General features: G+C 37.6%; 1 protein-coding gene across 1 annotated transcript in view; it reads right to left on the reverse strand.

The window, feature by feature from the left end:
* LOC110153967 (rho GTPase-activating protein 26) overlaps positions 1–16,925 on the reverse strand; it is a 228,014-nt gene that overhangs the window by 112,654 nt on the left and 98,435 nt on the right. Inside the window, exons 2-4 of the mRNA XM_020917897.2 lie at positions 12,392–12,487; positions 10,002–10,063; positions 4,821–4,892 (exon numbers count right to left, since the gene is read on the reverse strand). Coding sequence (XP_020773556.2) covers positions 4,821–4,892; positions 10,002–10,063; positions 12,392–12,487 — 230 coding nt within the window. The remainder of the gene's footprint in view (positions 1–4,820; positions 4,893–10,001; positions 10,064–12,391; positions 12,488–16,925) is intronic.

Below are 16,925 nucleotides of genomic sequence, written 5' to 3' on the forward strand. Positions count from 1 at the left end.
TAAACCAGGACCAAACCAGGGCTAATCTTGGACTAGAACTTGGACTCTAGGGCCACCCTTGAGAAAACCCCCGAGTGTGATTGGGCATCACCTGCGTTTAGCTTCTTGGAGCATGGAGTTCTGCGCCGGTTTTTTCTCTCGCGATCACGGTCTACGCGGGCACACCTCCGGCATTTCACCGCTGCTGATATTGCAGTGATTTTAGCAAATTTGTATGAAGAAAAATGAAAAACCCACCAGTTCAATCCAGGTTAAAAAAAGCACTGTGACACGCATTACTGACATTTGTACTGAGTAAAATATTACCACTTTTTTCCCTGTAATGCCTTACATTCCTGCGTTACAGCAAAAAGCAATGCATTACAGTAAATTGTTACGTTTATAATGCGTTACTCCCAACACTGTTGGCTGGTGCCCGAACTCTTGCAAACCGTCTAGTGTATTTTGATTCCTGACCTCGTCACTGAAGAGAAATGAAATTGAATGGAGGCACTAGGTAAAACCAGCTGTAATTGAATAAATGTAAGGTAGAGCTGTTTAATGTCATACTGTGGAACATTCCAGGCAGAGCAATGACAAATCCAATAGTAACAGGCAGTTGACGGACCGCGCACCAAAAAAGTTACACAATCCACCTTTAAACTTGAACTTAAAGCTCCTGGTTTGTGCGTACCGTTGAATATTGTCTATTATCTTGCAGCTTGGTGAAGAAGATCAAATGAGAAGGATGTTCAGTAAAGCGTAAAAACTGCACTAGTTTGTCCTGAGGAGACCAGTAGCCAAGCCCGGGATTACACACCAGTAATCTCCTATTGAGGTCAAAAAGACTCCCAACATATGTACAGTATACACTAAGAATAACACTGACTGTAAATATGACGTGAGGGACCAGGAGAAGTCATTCTTTAAGGGCCCATATTACGAAAAATTGACTCTTGTGAAGGAGTATGCAAAAATATTGAAATATTAGCATATCGTATCGTTTAAATTAATGATAATGTATCGATATCGTGGGCTGCTGTATCGATGTATTGCCAAGAGTATTTTTAGGTATATTTATTTTGTGTAAGAGCTACAGTTGTGTTGACATTTTCACTGTTTTGAGTAAAATGGGTGTTTTTCATCTTAACTTTGCACAGTCTTAGTGGACTTTTAGTATCTCAGCCATGAATTAGCCTTTGTTTTTCACTGAACCATATCGAATCAATTTGAAATACATCGCATCGATTTGTACTGAATCGTAAGTGCACTGTATCGAAAAGTGTATTGTATTGTGGCATATGTATCGATCGACAACTTCTTAATGATACTCAGTTCTCCTCTTGTGAGCTTTAAGTCATGTTAGAATATTGTTACCTCATCAAGAACATACTCAGTTGTGTTTTGTTTCATTCACATGTGTTTGAGTAAGAATCCAAGTATTTTCCAAAGCTCAAACTGCTCTAATCCAACTTGTGATGTCACGAAGCGGTAGTTTTTTTAAGTTTACAGCTACCTTTTACGTGAAAAATCCCTCAGTCATCCAGGTAGAATCCATGGCAAAGGAGAAATTCAATTTGTTGACTGGACAAAAGTTTATTTGGTCGAATATGTTTCACAGCTCATCCAAGCTGCTTCGTCAGTTCTGGTCAGACGCTGGTGGACACTTCCTGATATCTGCCTGCAGGGACGAGCTAAATAACTACTCTGAAACTAACGCACTTACAGTTTCTGTTAATTAGCTAGGCCTATTGAACTGCACTGAGTGTGGAGTCATGTTAGCAGAATCATTCAGGGCCATAATGGTGCTATCAAACCTCTGGGCCTGACCTGGCTACACCTATTGTTCTCTTGTTTGTTTTGATTTAGGTTTGAGGATAGAGTTGTAAATAGCAGTTAGATGTTTGATGTCTGAGGCCTCTATTTCTGTTTACTCTTTCTTAACAAAAATACCTTCTTCAACTCCACTCTCAAACCAATTCTCTTCTCTGACTAGGATCTGTACCTCACTGTCCTCAAATGAGTGGCCCGTGGCTTTTCGGTGGAGATGTACAGCAGACTGAGGTCCACTACTGCTCTCTCGTCTGTGTTGGTACATCCTCTTGTGAAGTAGCCGTTTTGTTTCTCATAATAAACTTTTGTCCAGTCGACAAATTGAATTTCTCTTTTGCCAGCTACGTTTTACCTTTTATTCAGTAGAGATTGGCAATTCCAGGTCTGAAATTATCCAAATGATTCTAGTAAAGGTGTATGGAGTTAAAAAGCACAGTGGAGCTCTTCCTGTTTCGACGTCACAAGTTGGAACACGGTGTTTTTAGTTTCAGAGAAGAATTAAATACGCAGGGTTTGTGTGTTAAACATGTGAGAATGAAACAAAACACAACTCCAGGTCTGTTTGTGATGAAGAAACAACATTATAACATAGAGCAAAAGAATACAGAATGCCCCAAATGGTACACAGCAGCTCAGTGTGAGTTATTCACCAAACTAGTTTTATTTTGACAGAGTTTATTTACCTTTACAAATTTATGCCTCATTAATCATGTAAGAGCTCATAGCTAAAATATTTTCTTTTAACCTCTGACTCTTTAGGAAACAACTCATGCAGTGTACCATGATATAGTGGCACTTAAAGAGCCATATTACGCCATTTTCTGATCTATGCGATAAAGTTGTTTCCATCTTAAACATACCTGGAGTTGTGTTTCATTGTGTTTCATTCGCACATTTATCACACATAATTAAACTCCATTCAGCTTCAGTAGAAATCATTTGGATCATTTAAGCGCTGGAATTGGCCATCTCTACTGAACAAAGAGTAAATGTGGCTGTTATCTTGAAAACTATCGCTACATGACATCATAAGGTGGAACGGAGCATTCTGAGCTTTTGAGATGTTGACAGACTAATAGATTAAAGAACTGCTCAAACAAAACACAACTCCGGGTTTGTTTTTGATGGGGTAACAATATTAAAACATCACTAAAAGACAGTTTGGAGGCAACTTTGTACAATACAGGACATTTAACCTGCATAGTATACCAGCTCCTACTAGAGACAACCTAAAAATATATATAAAAGCAAATATTATTTACTTTGTAAGTAGTTCAATAAATATATAACTGAACTAGTGTCACAAAACAACTCAATATTGATTCAGATGATAATAAAAACAACCTTCATTTAGACAGTAAATGTCCTTTTCAACATTATGTCGTAGTACTTTCTTTTATATTTCCATGTGGTCTTATCTGTGTAATGCCTCAGTGGTCCAGGTAGGTTCCATAATAATAAACTGGCGATGGGTGTATAGTATATGTATACGATATGTCTATGTACTCTTATACTTACACTAAGTATCTAGTTTCAATACTACCATATTTTTCAGACTATAAGGCGCACCGGATTATAACTCGCAATATTCCATAATGTTGAATTCTCTCAATTATTTTCATACATAAGGTGCATTGGATTTTGATAAACTGCAGTCCTGCAAACTAAACATGAGTGTAAAGTAAAAGTGTGTACAAATGAATAATGTATGCCTAAAATACGTAATTTGTGCTGGATATTTTATTTGTCATTAATAAAAACATTATCAGCAGCCTAAACATGCGGATGTGGTCTAATCTCACGCACATTTTAGACAATTCCTTTCCACTTCCATGTTTGATAGAGCTAAAGAAAGCGAACATCCCTGTCTTACTGGATTTGTGGGTGGCAGCGAGATAAAATATCGCAGATGTGGGACAGAAAATTCTGACCCACACAGACTTCTACGTCGTAGTTTACCAAAGTCGAACTAAAACATTTTGAGTGCAGTGTACCACATAAAAATTGGTTTGAAGTCAGTAAGCACAAGCAGAATTAATACATAAGGTGCAACGGATTATAAGGCGCACTGTCGATTTTTGAAAAAAATTAAAGGATTTTAAGTGCGCCGTATAGTCAGAAAAATACAGTAGTTTTAATATTGATTAGTATCACATTTTCGATACTTTTGACAACCTCCAATTACCATTTCACTGACATTGTCATTTTTGAGTAGGACTGTTCTATTGGCAATACTGAACTACTACACATTTTTCAGGTATCGTTACCGATACCTTTACCATTATCAAATTACCGATCCAGTACCACTCTGTATTTTCCTGAATGAGGACTCATAGATGCGAGCAGCTGCTGTAGACGTCTGCAGCTACTACTACCGGTCAGAGCAGGTTAAATATGATGTGGAGGCTCTGCAGACACTTGAAACACACTCAAAATCACATTCTTGTCAATTTTCTTTAGACACAGTTGTTTAGTTGAGCTATTTTTTGTTTTTGTACTGTAACACAATTGATTAGCCATAGTCTGCTTCTTCCCACTATGCGGTATTGGACTTTTAGCGGTATCGATGAGTACACAAAGGCCAAGTGTTGGTATTGACCACCCACCAAAAAAATAAATAAAAAAATGGTATTGCAGCAACACTATTATGGGAGTATGGGACAATAGCAGAATATAGATTTGCAGTTTTCATTTACTGCGCAAAATGATTTTTCTATGTAATCACAATAATGAGCTGCATTTACTGTGAAACGCAGCACAAACATCATCTGTGAGTGACTGCCCTCCCTTTTCTGTCAATATTGCCTCTATAATTTCTCTGCTGTAGCGGTCAGTGCGTTTGTCCAAGAATATCTGACCACTGTTCCTATAGGCTTCCACTATTAGACTGTATAGACGAAGCCCTGTACGCTGCTCTCCGTAATACAGTCAGTATCGATGGCCCTGGGTGTGTGGGGGTCCCTCTCTGTCACCGCGTTATTGGCTGTGCACCAGTTCGTAGTCTGTACCTTGGCCGCGCTGATCTGCTCCTTCCTGAAGCGCTCCAGAGGCATGATCAAAACGTCATTTGCATTTTCAATCTGCAAAGAAAAACAAGACACTTAATGCACATGAGATATTTGAAAGTCCTACAGTATATTATGCAAACTTGTGTTATAAAGCTGTTACCTCCTCAAAAACACACCCGAATTTGTGCTTTGTTTTCGCTCACACACATTTGATTAATGCTTTTTTACTAGTCTGTAGAGATGTAATGATATCCAATCCTCTCGATACGATATTCTCACGATATTCATCTCACGGTACGATATTTATTGCGATATTTTGTGGAAAAAATACAAAGTTGTGAGCATGCTGAACCTGTGTATCATTCGTTCATTCGTTTTTCAAAATAAAACCAAAAATAAGAAAATGAAAAAACAACTATTTTCTTGATAATTTGTCTCCAAAACCAAAATTAAAAAAAATGGATAATGATTTGTTTTTTTCAGTTTTTGATTTTGTGTTTAAATGAATAACATTTTTTTCCCATTTCCGACACTCGTGGGTCAGTCCTAGTTTAGTCCTGGTTCAGTTCTGGTTTAGTGCTGGTTTAGTCCTGGTTTAGTTCTGGTTTAGTCCTGGTTTAGTTCTGGTTTAGTCCTGGTTTAGTCCTGGTTTAGGACTGAAATCAGGACCGGACCAGGACCAGGACCGGGACTAAGACCAGGACCAGACCAAGACTGAGACCGGGACCAGGATGAGGACTGAGACCAGGACTGAGACAGGGACCAGACTGGGACCAGAACAGGACTGCAACTGTTTTAGACCTGTTTTAGTCCTGTTTTAGTCTTGGTTCAGTCTGTATGCGGTGCAAAAGTCCGGCATCGCAGTTTAAGTCACAGAAATAGGAAACGTTTATTCCATTGTTAATTTAAACACAAAATCGAAAACTAAAAAAGCAAATCATCATCTGTTTTTTTCTTCCTGGTTTGGAGACAAATAATGGATTTTTTATTTTTTCTTATTTTTGGTTTTATTTTGAAAAACAAATGAACAAATGATACACAGATTATGCTACTTTTCTCTCAACACAGTCCCAATAATTAAGATTTAAAAGTGCTTCATAAAAGTTATTTCATATTATTGTATGACTCGACGATACGATATAGCGATATTTCGATTACTGTTACATCCCCACTAGTCTGTCTACATCTCCAAAGCTCAAAATGCTGTTCCACCTTGTGATGTCATGGAGCTTTAACAAATCCCTTTAACTTTTTTCAGTAAAGATGACCAATTCCTGATCTGAAACGATTCAAATTATTCTAGTGAAGGTGTAAGGAGATTAAAAACCCAGTGGAGCACTTCCAGTATTACCCCATGACATCACAAGGTAGAGCAGAGTGTTTTTCGTTTGAGAGAAGAACTCTAAATACCTAAATATGCAGGGTTTGTGTGTTAAACATGCGTGAATGACACAAAACACAACTCCAAGTATGTTCGTGATGAGGAAAAACATTATAACATAAGCAAGCTGTGAAAAGTTATTCAACTGCAAAACAAAAAAATCAAAAATTGTTGTGAATGATGTGGGCGGTTGTTCTGACTCATAAAACCTGGAGCAAAACCACTTATCAAATCCGAAATGGCTGTTACATCATCTATCACTAAAAACCTACCAAAACTGTTATTGATAAAATAAGCCTGTAATTCCAGTATATTTTTTATTCCATTATCAAGCAGGCTAACTTCAGATTTAAGGCTTTTTGAGCAAAGAATACAAAAAAAGTCAAAAAAAGGGCAAGAAATATTAGACTTTTTCACAACACAACACATTCAGATGCTCATTTTGAAACTAAAGTAAGCAACACTTCATAAATTGTTCGAGTCTAAGGAAATCCAAATTTGGAAGATCAAGTATTTTTTAAAAGTTACAGTGTTTTATGGCTGTAGTCTTTTAGTTGTTAAGTCGATTCACGGAGTTGTCCAAAATTTCTATTGATCCACTATTATTTCATTAGGATTAAAAAGATTTATATAGAACACAACAAAATAATGAAGGCAGTGAGTAAGATGAAGATTTGATGAATTTACACTGCATTTTAACAGACTTAAAGGTGCACTTTGTCACTTTTCTGGTGCCAATATTATTGATTTGCCTTGAATTTAGATTAGATTAAATTCAACTTAATTGTCATTACATATGTATATATACAAGGTAATGAAATGTGGTTTAGCATCTAATCAGAAGTGCAAGGAGCAGCAAGTGTGATATATACAGAATGTGGATTATGTACAATATAGACAATATACAGATTAGGGCTGGGCGATATGGATCAAAAAATATATCTCGATATATTTTGCTATATCTCGATATACGATATATATCTCGATATCTGTACAGGAAAAAATAACCCCTTAAAACGGAAAACTGCAAAAACAAATCTGCCAAATTCCACAAGGTCCCTTTTTTTTCAATTTAAAGTGTAAGAGGTCGGCAGTTCATATAGGAACATTTAAGATTACAAAAAACCCTAATTACATAAATAATAATTAAACTGTCAAATAAAAGAAATAAAACATATTTCCTTTCTTTCATTCATAAATAAAACAACTCAACACAAGCTCATCTTTGCATTAACTCTGTTATCCAGACCATATTCATAACCGTGAGCTCCTTCAGCAGAAGATGTTCCTTATTTTAACAGATCCATGTTCCTATGCAGCAGTAGGAGCTCTGAGGTTTCCCACAATCCACTGCAGATCAAACCCAACGTTTCCAAACACTTTTGTACAAGTGACACTGCAGCAGATTATTAATTAAAATCTTCTGCATAAATAGAATTTACATTACTAAACTTTACAAGATATATAGCATAACGACTCAAGAGCCACATCAGCCCGTTTGAGATTATAGTGTTATTTTTTTTGCAGCTTTGCGCAGACTTGTTTAAGTTTTACAGAAACTAAACTTAAAAAGCGCATGGCTAATTTGCATAAACAGCGCACTCCACGTGCCGCTCTTGCGGTTCAACTTCTTTTGGACTAAAGGACGCGACTCAGTGGAATGTGAGGATGTGCTGCTGATGCTTTTGTCTGTAAACGGTGGAAAAGGTTCGTGGCGCTAGAAGCTTTTCACTGGCACCAACTTTCGGCGTTCACGGCGATAGTGACGAGTGAATGAGACATGAGGGAGGCGGAGGCGCGCGGAGGCGACAGAGAAGACAAACAAGCAAAGTGGCGAAATCAGAATTGAATATAAGCTTATATCGATATATACGATATGTCAGAATTCATATCGAGTTTAAAAAAAATCTCGATATATTAAAAATATCGAGATATCGCCCACCCCTAATACAGATTATTACACTGTAGATTGTAGTGAATATGTACAAATAAATAAGTATGGCAGTATGAACTGGAGGGAATTAGATTTAATATACATGGGGGATATATAAGCAGATGTAGATACTATGAATAAATATTCAGGGTGTGCTATAAAAAATATAAATATATATGACGTATATAAATGAGCAAAAGATATATATGAACAGGTGCGCTGTAAATAAATAAATATAAAGTTATGTATTAGATGTGATATGAATATGTAAGCATGATAAGCAGAGATATTCCACACAAGCAGAGAATGTTCCATGGTATGGCATTAGACTTATGTATCTTATGCTCAGAAATACACTGAAAACCATACATTCTTAACTTTGCCTGGTATCATTTGGTTGTCTTCATAGAAAGTTTAATGCCATACTGCAGAACTTTCAAGGCAAAGCAATAACATCAGGTTGCAGACCCTGTACCAGAAAAGTCACACAATGCACCTTTAATTTGCCTTTTACTGGTAATTGTTCTTGTCTAGTCAGTGCAGTTTGGGTAATATATACATTTGTATCATAGAAATTGAATTTTGAGAGCACACTCCATTACCAATTACCCAAGGCAAGAAATCAGACCAAGATCTTTAGTCGATAACAGTCCTATAGTTCTTCCAGTACACTAACTACGATTATAATCTAGTCCTTTCAGAAGTCATAGATTCTTATGCACTACCAGTCAAAAGTTTTAGAAGAACATCACATTTTTTCCAGTTTTTTACTGTTTACTGTTGACCAAAACGTATTCTAAACTTTTGATTCATGAAAGTGTCCACCTTTGGCAGATATAACAGCTGAACACACCCGTGGCTCGTTCTTTTTACAATAGAAATCAAATATTCTTCAGAAAGTTCTTCCCAAGTCCGTTGCACAAGTTCCCATGAATGTGTGGCACTTGTAGGTTTCTTGGTTTTCACTCTTCTGTCCAGTTCATCCCAAAACAACTCGATGGGGTTTAAATCTGGAGACTGTGCTGGACACTAGATGTTTTCAAGTTTTACCATCTTGTTCTTTTTTCCTGAGGTAGTTTTGGCAGAGCTTTTTACTTGTGTTTTATTCTTTTATCTTTTTTTTTTAACCTCTGGCTGTTCAGTTCTTACCTTTGTACCATTTCAAGCTCTTCATTGGACTTGCACGACTTGAATTGCAATAAATAACTGGAAAAATTAGGTCGTTCTAAAACTTTTGACCGGTAGTGTATGTTTCCACACTTCATAGTTGTTCATTACCCATGACTTGTATTGATACTTTGCAGCGACGTCACATTTGGGGTGTTCTACATGTATCTGTACGGTGGAATGTTCAGGTGCTACCATGGTGACGTAATGCAAACAGTGTAAAAAAAAAGTTTTAGGAACTTGAGAAAAAAAATGGATTTAAACAGAACATTTTAATCACTACAAGCATTCATGGTCCTGTTTAGGAGTTTGATTTTCAGTAAAAAAAAAAAAAAAAGGTGAGAGTGACTAACTGAAAAAACTGGTGACTGATTAAAAAAATAAATAAAAACTTCTAGCTGGCTTGTGACTGTGTTTAAGAGGACAAATCATCTCACCTGATCCAACTACACGAGCTCTTTCTAGTCCGATCGTGTTAAAATAAAGCTCAGATTAAAGTCTAACAAGCCTCAGATAGAGCAGTCTTACAGTTCTCTTACATCACACCCTCCAGGAATGTTGATGACATCAGCTGCAAAGTATCAGGAGCTTGTATTTGCAAAATTGGGAATCTTTGTTGAGGAAAAAAATATCGACAACTTTGCAATCGATAACATGTACTCATTAACGTTCTCCCGTACTCAATAAGAGTCTTTCTTACCATCCGCGTCCTCTCATCTTCCAGGTTCTGAAGCACAGCTGAAAACTCCTGGAGGGATTTGGCTAAAAGAGACACACAAAATGAAAATGCATGAAATATATTAATAATCACGAGCGAATAAAGCATTTTTATTTGAGCACTATTTTTGAACTTTGATTGATTTGAATGTGAAAATGCCTAGGTTGGCTTTGTGCTGTACAATGTGAGTCAAATTCCAGCTTCACCTTTTCCATAATGCATCAAGTGGGACTATGAATAGCCTAAACAAGAGAGGGTCATGGAGTCCAGCAGAGACAAGCTGTTCAGGACAGATATCTGTGAGAGTTAAACAGAGGCTGGGTGGGTCGGGTCAGGGAGAGGGAGAGAAGAGTGGGGAGGTGGACAGATCCAGCCAGGGGGAGACATGGAAATGAACTAAAGGATTGATGCTATGTTGGGCAAGACTGTTCGCAACATTTCATCAGAAACTGTATAGCTTTTTATGGTATTGCTACAGACTGTATAAAAAAGTGGACAAAGTAAGTGTTACAGGAGCGAATCTGGAGTCAGGATCTATGTTATGAATAGGATTTTTTTGACGGATAAAACAGCAAAAAAATCAAACCACCAGTATCATTTAGAGTGGGTTAATATGAACATTTTAAGACCAAAATGACAAAGCTTACAGTGTCAGTTACAGAGAGAAAGGACAAGATTCTAATGTAAGTCAATGGGAGCCAGGGTCAAAGGAGCCAGAAACGCCCACATGTGAACTTCCTATATGGAACAAGGCGGCGTACCATTTATATACACGGTCTATGGGTGTTGCACAGTTTTATTGTGAGTTCACAAACTCACAATAATCCATCTTGAGAGACTCTCGCTGTAAGGTTAAGCGGGCTCATGGACCAATCACAGAGCAGCACTGAGGTTTGTGCAGAAGCTAAAGACCACGCGCCCAAATAAACCAAAACAAACACGGCGACACCAACAGACATACTTCAGTGTATTTTTGCAAAAATACAGACTATTTTGGTTGTGAAAAACGTGCAGAAGGTAAGGCCAGATTCAAATAATAATCATGAGGTTTGTGTTTTCCAATCTCTTTCAGTGAGAGGATCCCAGATTGATCATGGGTAGAACTCAATGCTACACACATCAATCTGGGATGAACCAGGTTAGCACATTTTATAATGTCACACACAATAATAACTGATGTCATAGATCAGTGTTTCTCAAACTGTGGTGCGCAAGCTCTTTCAGGTGGTACTTGGACAGCTTTTGTCTTTGGAAAATTGAATTAAGCAAGTAAGTTTATTTTTATATAATACTTTTCACAGACATATGTCACAAAGATGAAAGTGCGGCTGCCAATTTGCACCATCAGCCGCCGCCGACCACCATCATCATTCAAACACACACACCCACCACTTTCATTCTATTTCTTGTTTACAGCATGTCTATGTATGTATGTGACGTAGTCCTGTTTTAGACCAGCTTTAGACCTAGATTAGATCTGGAATAGTCCTGTTATAGACCTGGTTTTGATCTGGTGATACTCGGAAAAACTTTTCTTTGCTGTTACTTGCGGTGAAAAGTTTGAGGGCCACTGTCATTAGTCTGATTCATTCGATTTCCACGAAGTGAAACTATCTGACCCTGCAGCATTAGGATTCGTTCACTTGATGGTTCGCGGGTACTTTTTTAAAATTTAACCAATCTCTGCTATTTGGTCATGACATATGTAATGCACCGCTAACGGGGCTAATTGGAATCTTTTCCCAAATCCTGTAGGAAGAAGGGCAATAACGTCTTTCCCCTTGATAAAATTCACCAAAAATGTTCTTTGTTTTCTTTGCTTTAAATCTTCGATCTTGGGAATCATTGCCAACACAGAATGTATGGCTCTTCACTGATTGGCTGGTGCCCAGACTCGCACTTATGGGTTTCTTGCAAACTGTCTAGTTTATTCTGATTCCTGACCTAGTCTCTGGAGAGAAATGAAATTGAGCAGAGGCACGAGGTGGCACCAGCCTGGCTACACTCTCATAGACAATGAAAGGTGAAGCATAAGCAAGAAAAATATACAAGCACCTAAAATCCTACACATAAAAAATAACTTTTTCAACAAATGATTCTGTCAACAGTCATGCACCTAATTGTTTTCTATATTTATCAAACTAGTATACTGAATCTTCTGTCATTGATTATGTTTGAAAGTGTGAAAGCTGTGTCATTTATAATAGACCAGAATTGAAGAAAAGAACACAATCTCTTAAAATAGCAGACATCTTTGATCGTCTGGGCCATAAATAACCCTCTGTTTCCTGCTGATAAATTTGTTCTATTTCCAACCCCAGATCAGAGCAATTTCCGACCCCCCCTTCAGAACAGAAGCAGGATTATGTTACCTATGCACATCTCGTCGTCCGTCTCTGCATCGCCGATACACTGAAACTTAAACTCGTTCAGGGAGTCAGCGAATTTCCTCTTGGCCGTGGACAGACCTGGAAGACACAGAGGAAAAATACCATTAGTGTTAAAGGATCAGTCTGAGCCAAATCCGACAAAATATGCAATACGTTTAAAAAGCCATTTTTCCACATTTTTTGGAAGTTTTCATGTTGTGGTAGTAAAAAGAAAACCCAATAATTTAAGTGTACATTCTGAGAGGTTCCAGTTATGGTGTCACAATACATTAAAGGGAAATGGCTTGGGATTCGATGGAGATTTTGATACTACAATGATTATTAAAACAACAGACGGCAATTTTCAACACAAAATAGGAGCCATAGACATAGACATATACAGACTTAGACAAACTTTATTGATCCACAAGGGAAATTACCTGGACACAGTATCTCACACATCATAAGAAGATTTAGATTTTTTGTATTAATATCCAGTGTTGGGAGAAACGCGTTGTAAAAGTAATGAATTACTGTAATGCATTGCTTTTTGCTGTAACACAGTAATGTAAGGCATTACAGGGAAAAAAATGTAATATTTTACTCTGTACAAATGTCAGTAACACCCGTCGCAATGGATTTTAAATCTGGATTGAAGTGGTGGGTTTTTCTTTTTGCAAAACGCCATTGTTACGGTTCCAAATGTCGGGACGTGCCCAGAGGTGCGCCCGCATAGACCGTCGAGTGACTGCGGGTGAAAGGACTGGTGCAGAAGTCCGAGCTCCACGGGGCTCAACACAGCTGACACCCATTCACACTTTGCAGACATGAGCTCGGGGTTCTCTCAGGGGCGGTCCTAGATTCCAAGTCCTAGTCCAAGATTAGTCCTGGTTTGGGCCTGGTTTAGTCCTGGTTTAGACCTGGTTTAGACCTGGTTTAGTTCTGGTTTATTCCTGGTTTAGACTTGGTTTAGTTCTGGTTTAGACCTAGTTTAGTCTTGGTTTAGTATGGGTTTAGACCTGGTTTAGTCCTGGTTCAGCTATGGTTTAGTCCTACTTTAGTTCTCGTTCAGTCTCGACTCAGTCCTGGTTCAGTCCTGGTTCAGTTCTGGTTTAGACCTGGTTTAGTCTTAGTTTAGTCCTGGTTTAGACCTGGTTTAGACCTGGTTTAGTCCTGGTTTAGACTTGGTTTAGTTCTGGTTTAGACCTAGTTTAGTCTTGGTTTAGTTCGTTTTTAGACCTGGTTTAGACCTGGTTTAGTCCTGGTTCAGTTATGGTTTAGTCCTGGTTCAGTCCTGGTTCAGCTCTGGTTTAGTCCTAGTTCAGTCCTGATTTAGACCTGGTTTAGACCTGGTTTAGTCCTGGTTCAGTCCTCCTGGTTCAGTCCTGGTTCAGTCCTGGTTCAGTTCTGGTTTAGAACTGGTTTAGTCTTAGTTTAGTCCTGGTTTAATCCTGGTTTAGTCCTGGTTCAGTCCATATATGGTGCAAAAGTCCAGCATCTCCGCTCACTATTTGACAATAAGTTATTTTGTTGAGAGTAACTTAAAGTACTGCAGTAGTTGTGTAATGTCTTACATTGTAAATACAGTACTATTGTCATGTAACAAATTACTTTGAAACAACAGTAACAAGTAATAAATAAATAACGCATTACAGTTTTGAAGTAACTTGCCCAACAGTGATAATACCTGAGAGAGAATCTAGAATGAGAGAATCTAGTTTTCATTTCTTTATTAATCATAATCTGGGTGTACATTTTTGGACAAGCTGCTAGTGATGATAAAGGTTTTTCTATGCGAGTGTTTGTGAGCGAATAGAACAAAACGAAAAAAAAAAAATCTTCCATTAAACTTTAGCCATGATAACGCACTGAAGCGATAACAGGGTGAAAGGGATGGCTTCTTCAATAATAGACGAGGTGCTAAGAGCTCCTATGAGACAGCCACTTTTGGCCTTAAACACACTCTTAAAAGGGTCTGTGCAAAGTTTTCAAGAGACAAGAGAAGATAACTTAAGAAAAAGAAGTATTGAAGTTCGCTCCAAAAGATAAAACTTGTCTGGTTTTAAGTGTTCAGCCTTTCAACTGAATTTTTTTACAAGACAACTCAAGATTACTTATTCTGTACGACCTCTTGTATATTGCTGAGATATTTTTATTTTTCTTACCAACAATCCGAAGCTAATCAGAGCACACATTTAAATCCAAGGGTTGCTGGTTCAAGTCTGGAATTAGGCACTCAAAATTGGCACTATGCACAGCCCGTGGTTCTATATTTGCTTTTATACTGTTCTTTAAAGTACTTATTGTACTGGTGACTGTAGCTTTTGCCCCTGCTATATCAGAATATAAGCAAAAATATTGCTTTAAACTACGGCTGCACAATATTGGAAAATGTTGCGATATGCCAAGAACTGCGATATAATACTATTGCAATGCTTTTTGAGTTCAGTTATGAGAAAATATTAGTACTGTCAATCAATTAAAATATTAAAAGTGATTAATCTCACGAATGTCATAGTTAACTTGCAATTAATCGCAAATTAACTACACACTTTTGTCCCCTGAATAATCATTTTACTACTCGTATTAACAGAAAATTGGGATAGGCTTTGTTTTTTAATTGCAACTGTGTTTGCGACCGGGTTTGTCACCCCAACGCTGCTGTACTAAGGGCCATGACGTCATCACACTGCACTGTTTGTTTACATGTCGCGTAAATCTAATGCTTTAGCAGAGAAAATAAGTCCAGCGGCAGAAGTATCTATTAAGACAGATATGATAGATTTTCCTTCTTGTTTACAGCCAGATCCTGTAGTTTTTCTAAAATTACTAGCAGTGGCCACAGCTTATAAAACAAAAATGGTTCACAATAAATAAAAAAAATTGAAAACGCTGTTAAAATTGTTTTGTGTTAACTCATTAATAACGTGATATTTTTGATGGCACCAGAAAAAAATACATGCTTTAATTGGCTAGTGGATTTAACAGAGGTGAAATCTGGATTAACAAGGTGAATTTTGGGAAATCTGCTTTATTTAACATATACTTTTCAATAAAAAATAAAATATGAATTTTTGTGAACCTTGGTGTTACTGTAATATATTGAGTATGTTGGAATATCAATTATTGCATCAGTCTTTATCACAATATCAATACTTTTGTGGTATATTTAGGGATGTACCAATACTAGAAAAATGAGCTGGTTTGGGTACTGGTCCAATAAATATTGGTTGAGCTGATATCCTGGTTGGGTCTTTTATCGGACTATTCACTGACTAATGTTAGAATGTCTCAAAATGTTTGACATTTTATTTGTACAAAACTGTTAAACAGTTACTTGCTGGATAAATAATACAATTGGATGATTGTTGTATTTAGTTAACTGTGTTTGGATAGAAATTAAACGTCTTTTTCAGTCTGTACTCTGGTATCGGTTGTCATCAGCTACAAAAGGCAAAGTGTTGGTACTGTAACTGAAAAAGCTTGATCCTTAGATATATTGTGCAGCCCCACTTTAGACAGACGTGTGTTTTTGTTTATGTATAGCTGACACACAAGGATGCCATCTTGTTAAAAAAAAAAAAAAACTTGGTCCAATCAAACCCAGCCGGAGAAACACATGTGAAGCCGAATGTGTCCCTTTTGGCAAATTTCTCAAACGAAGACAGACGGAGCAGGAGGAAAACGAGCAGAACAGAGGTGGAGAAGGGTCTCACGGACAGACAGATGCATTCTGGGAGAGGGCATACATTTGAGGAGCAGACAGACAGGAGCGCTCTGGACATGTCTCTGTAAATACTGCGCTCATCCGTGACAGTGTGCTGCGTTTTCACTTGTGTGCCCTGGTCTTATGTGGAAAGTTGTGTTAGAAGCTGCCAGTCACAGAAATCATCGCACTTTCCCCTCCAAGAGCCAGGGGGTGTCAGAGGGGAGTGAGTCATAGCGGGGTCAAACGTGGAAATAAGTAAAGCAGTAGTCATGGTGCACTCAAGTCGGTGTATTTCAAAGTCATGTTTTTACAAGATGTGCTTAGTCACACAAAACTATGGAGAAGTCAGCGAAAATGATTTGACACGTGTGTAGTTTTTCACAGTACTTTCAAACTTGAAGAGACTCGATACTAGTACCACAGTAGTCCATGATGACATTTTCCACATTAAATCATAGTAGTATCCAAAAACATGTGACTTTTTGAGTACTGACACTTGCTCAAATGAGTATCTACTTTCGATACTAGTTTTAGAATCTGATTTTCGATACTTTTGACGATAAATCCTGCAAAACATTCGAATTAAAGCTAGATAATTTGAGAAGGCTGACTTAGAGCAATACAGTTACTCCTTATCTTCAATATTAAATCAAAGCTAAAAGGTTTGGAAATTAGATCAACAATTTAAACTGGAAAGAAAGAATGTTTAAAGGGCCAGTATCCAATTTTGAGAAAATGGATAATGACAGAATTAGCTGATAATAAATGAGCACAAGCCACTTAGCTCCTTCTCTCACACAGATGTTGAATCATGACAGAAAAACAACT

Source organism: Boleophthalmus pectinirostris, unplaced genomic scaffold (assembly GCF_026225935.1).
Source record: "Boleophthalmus pectinirostris isolate CB_2022bp ecotype Guang Dong unplaced genomic scaffold, ASM2622593v1 HiC_scaffold_12, whole genome shotgun sequence".
Taxonomy (NCBI): domain Eukaryota; kingdom Metazoa; phylum Chordata; class Actinopteri; order Gobiiformes; family Gobiidae; genus Boleophthalmus; species Boleophthalmus pectinirostris.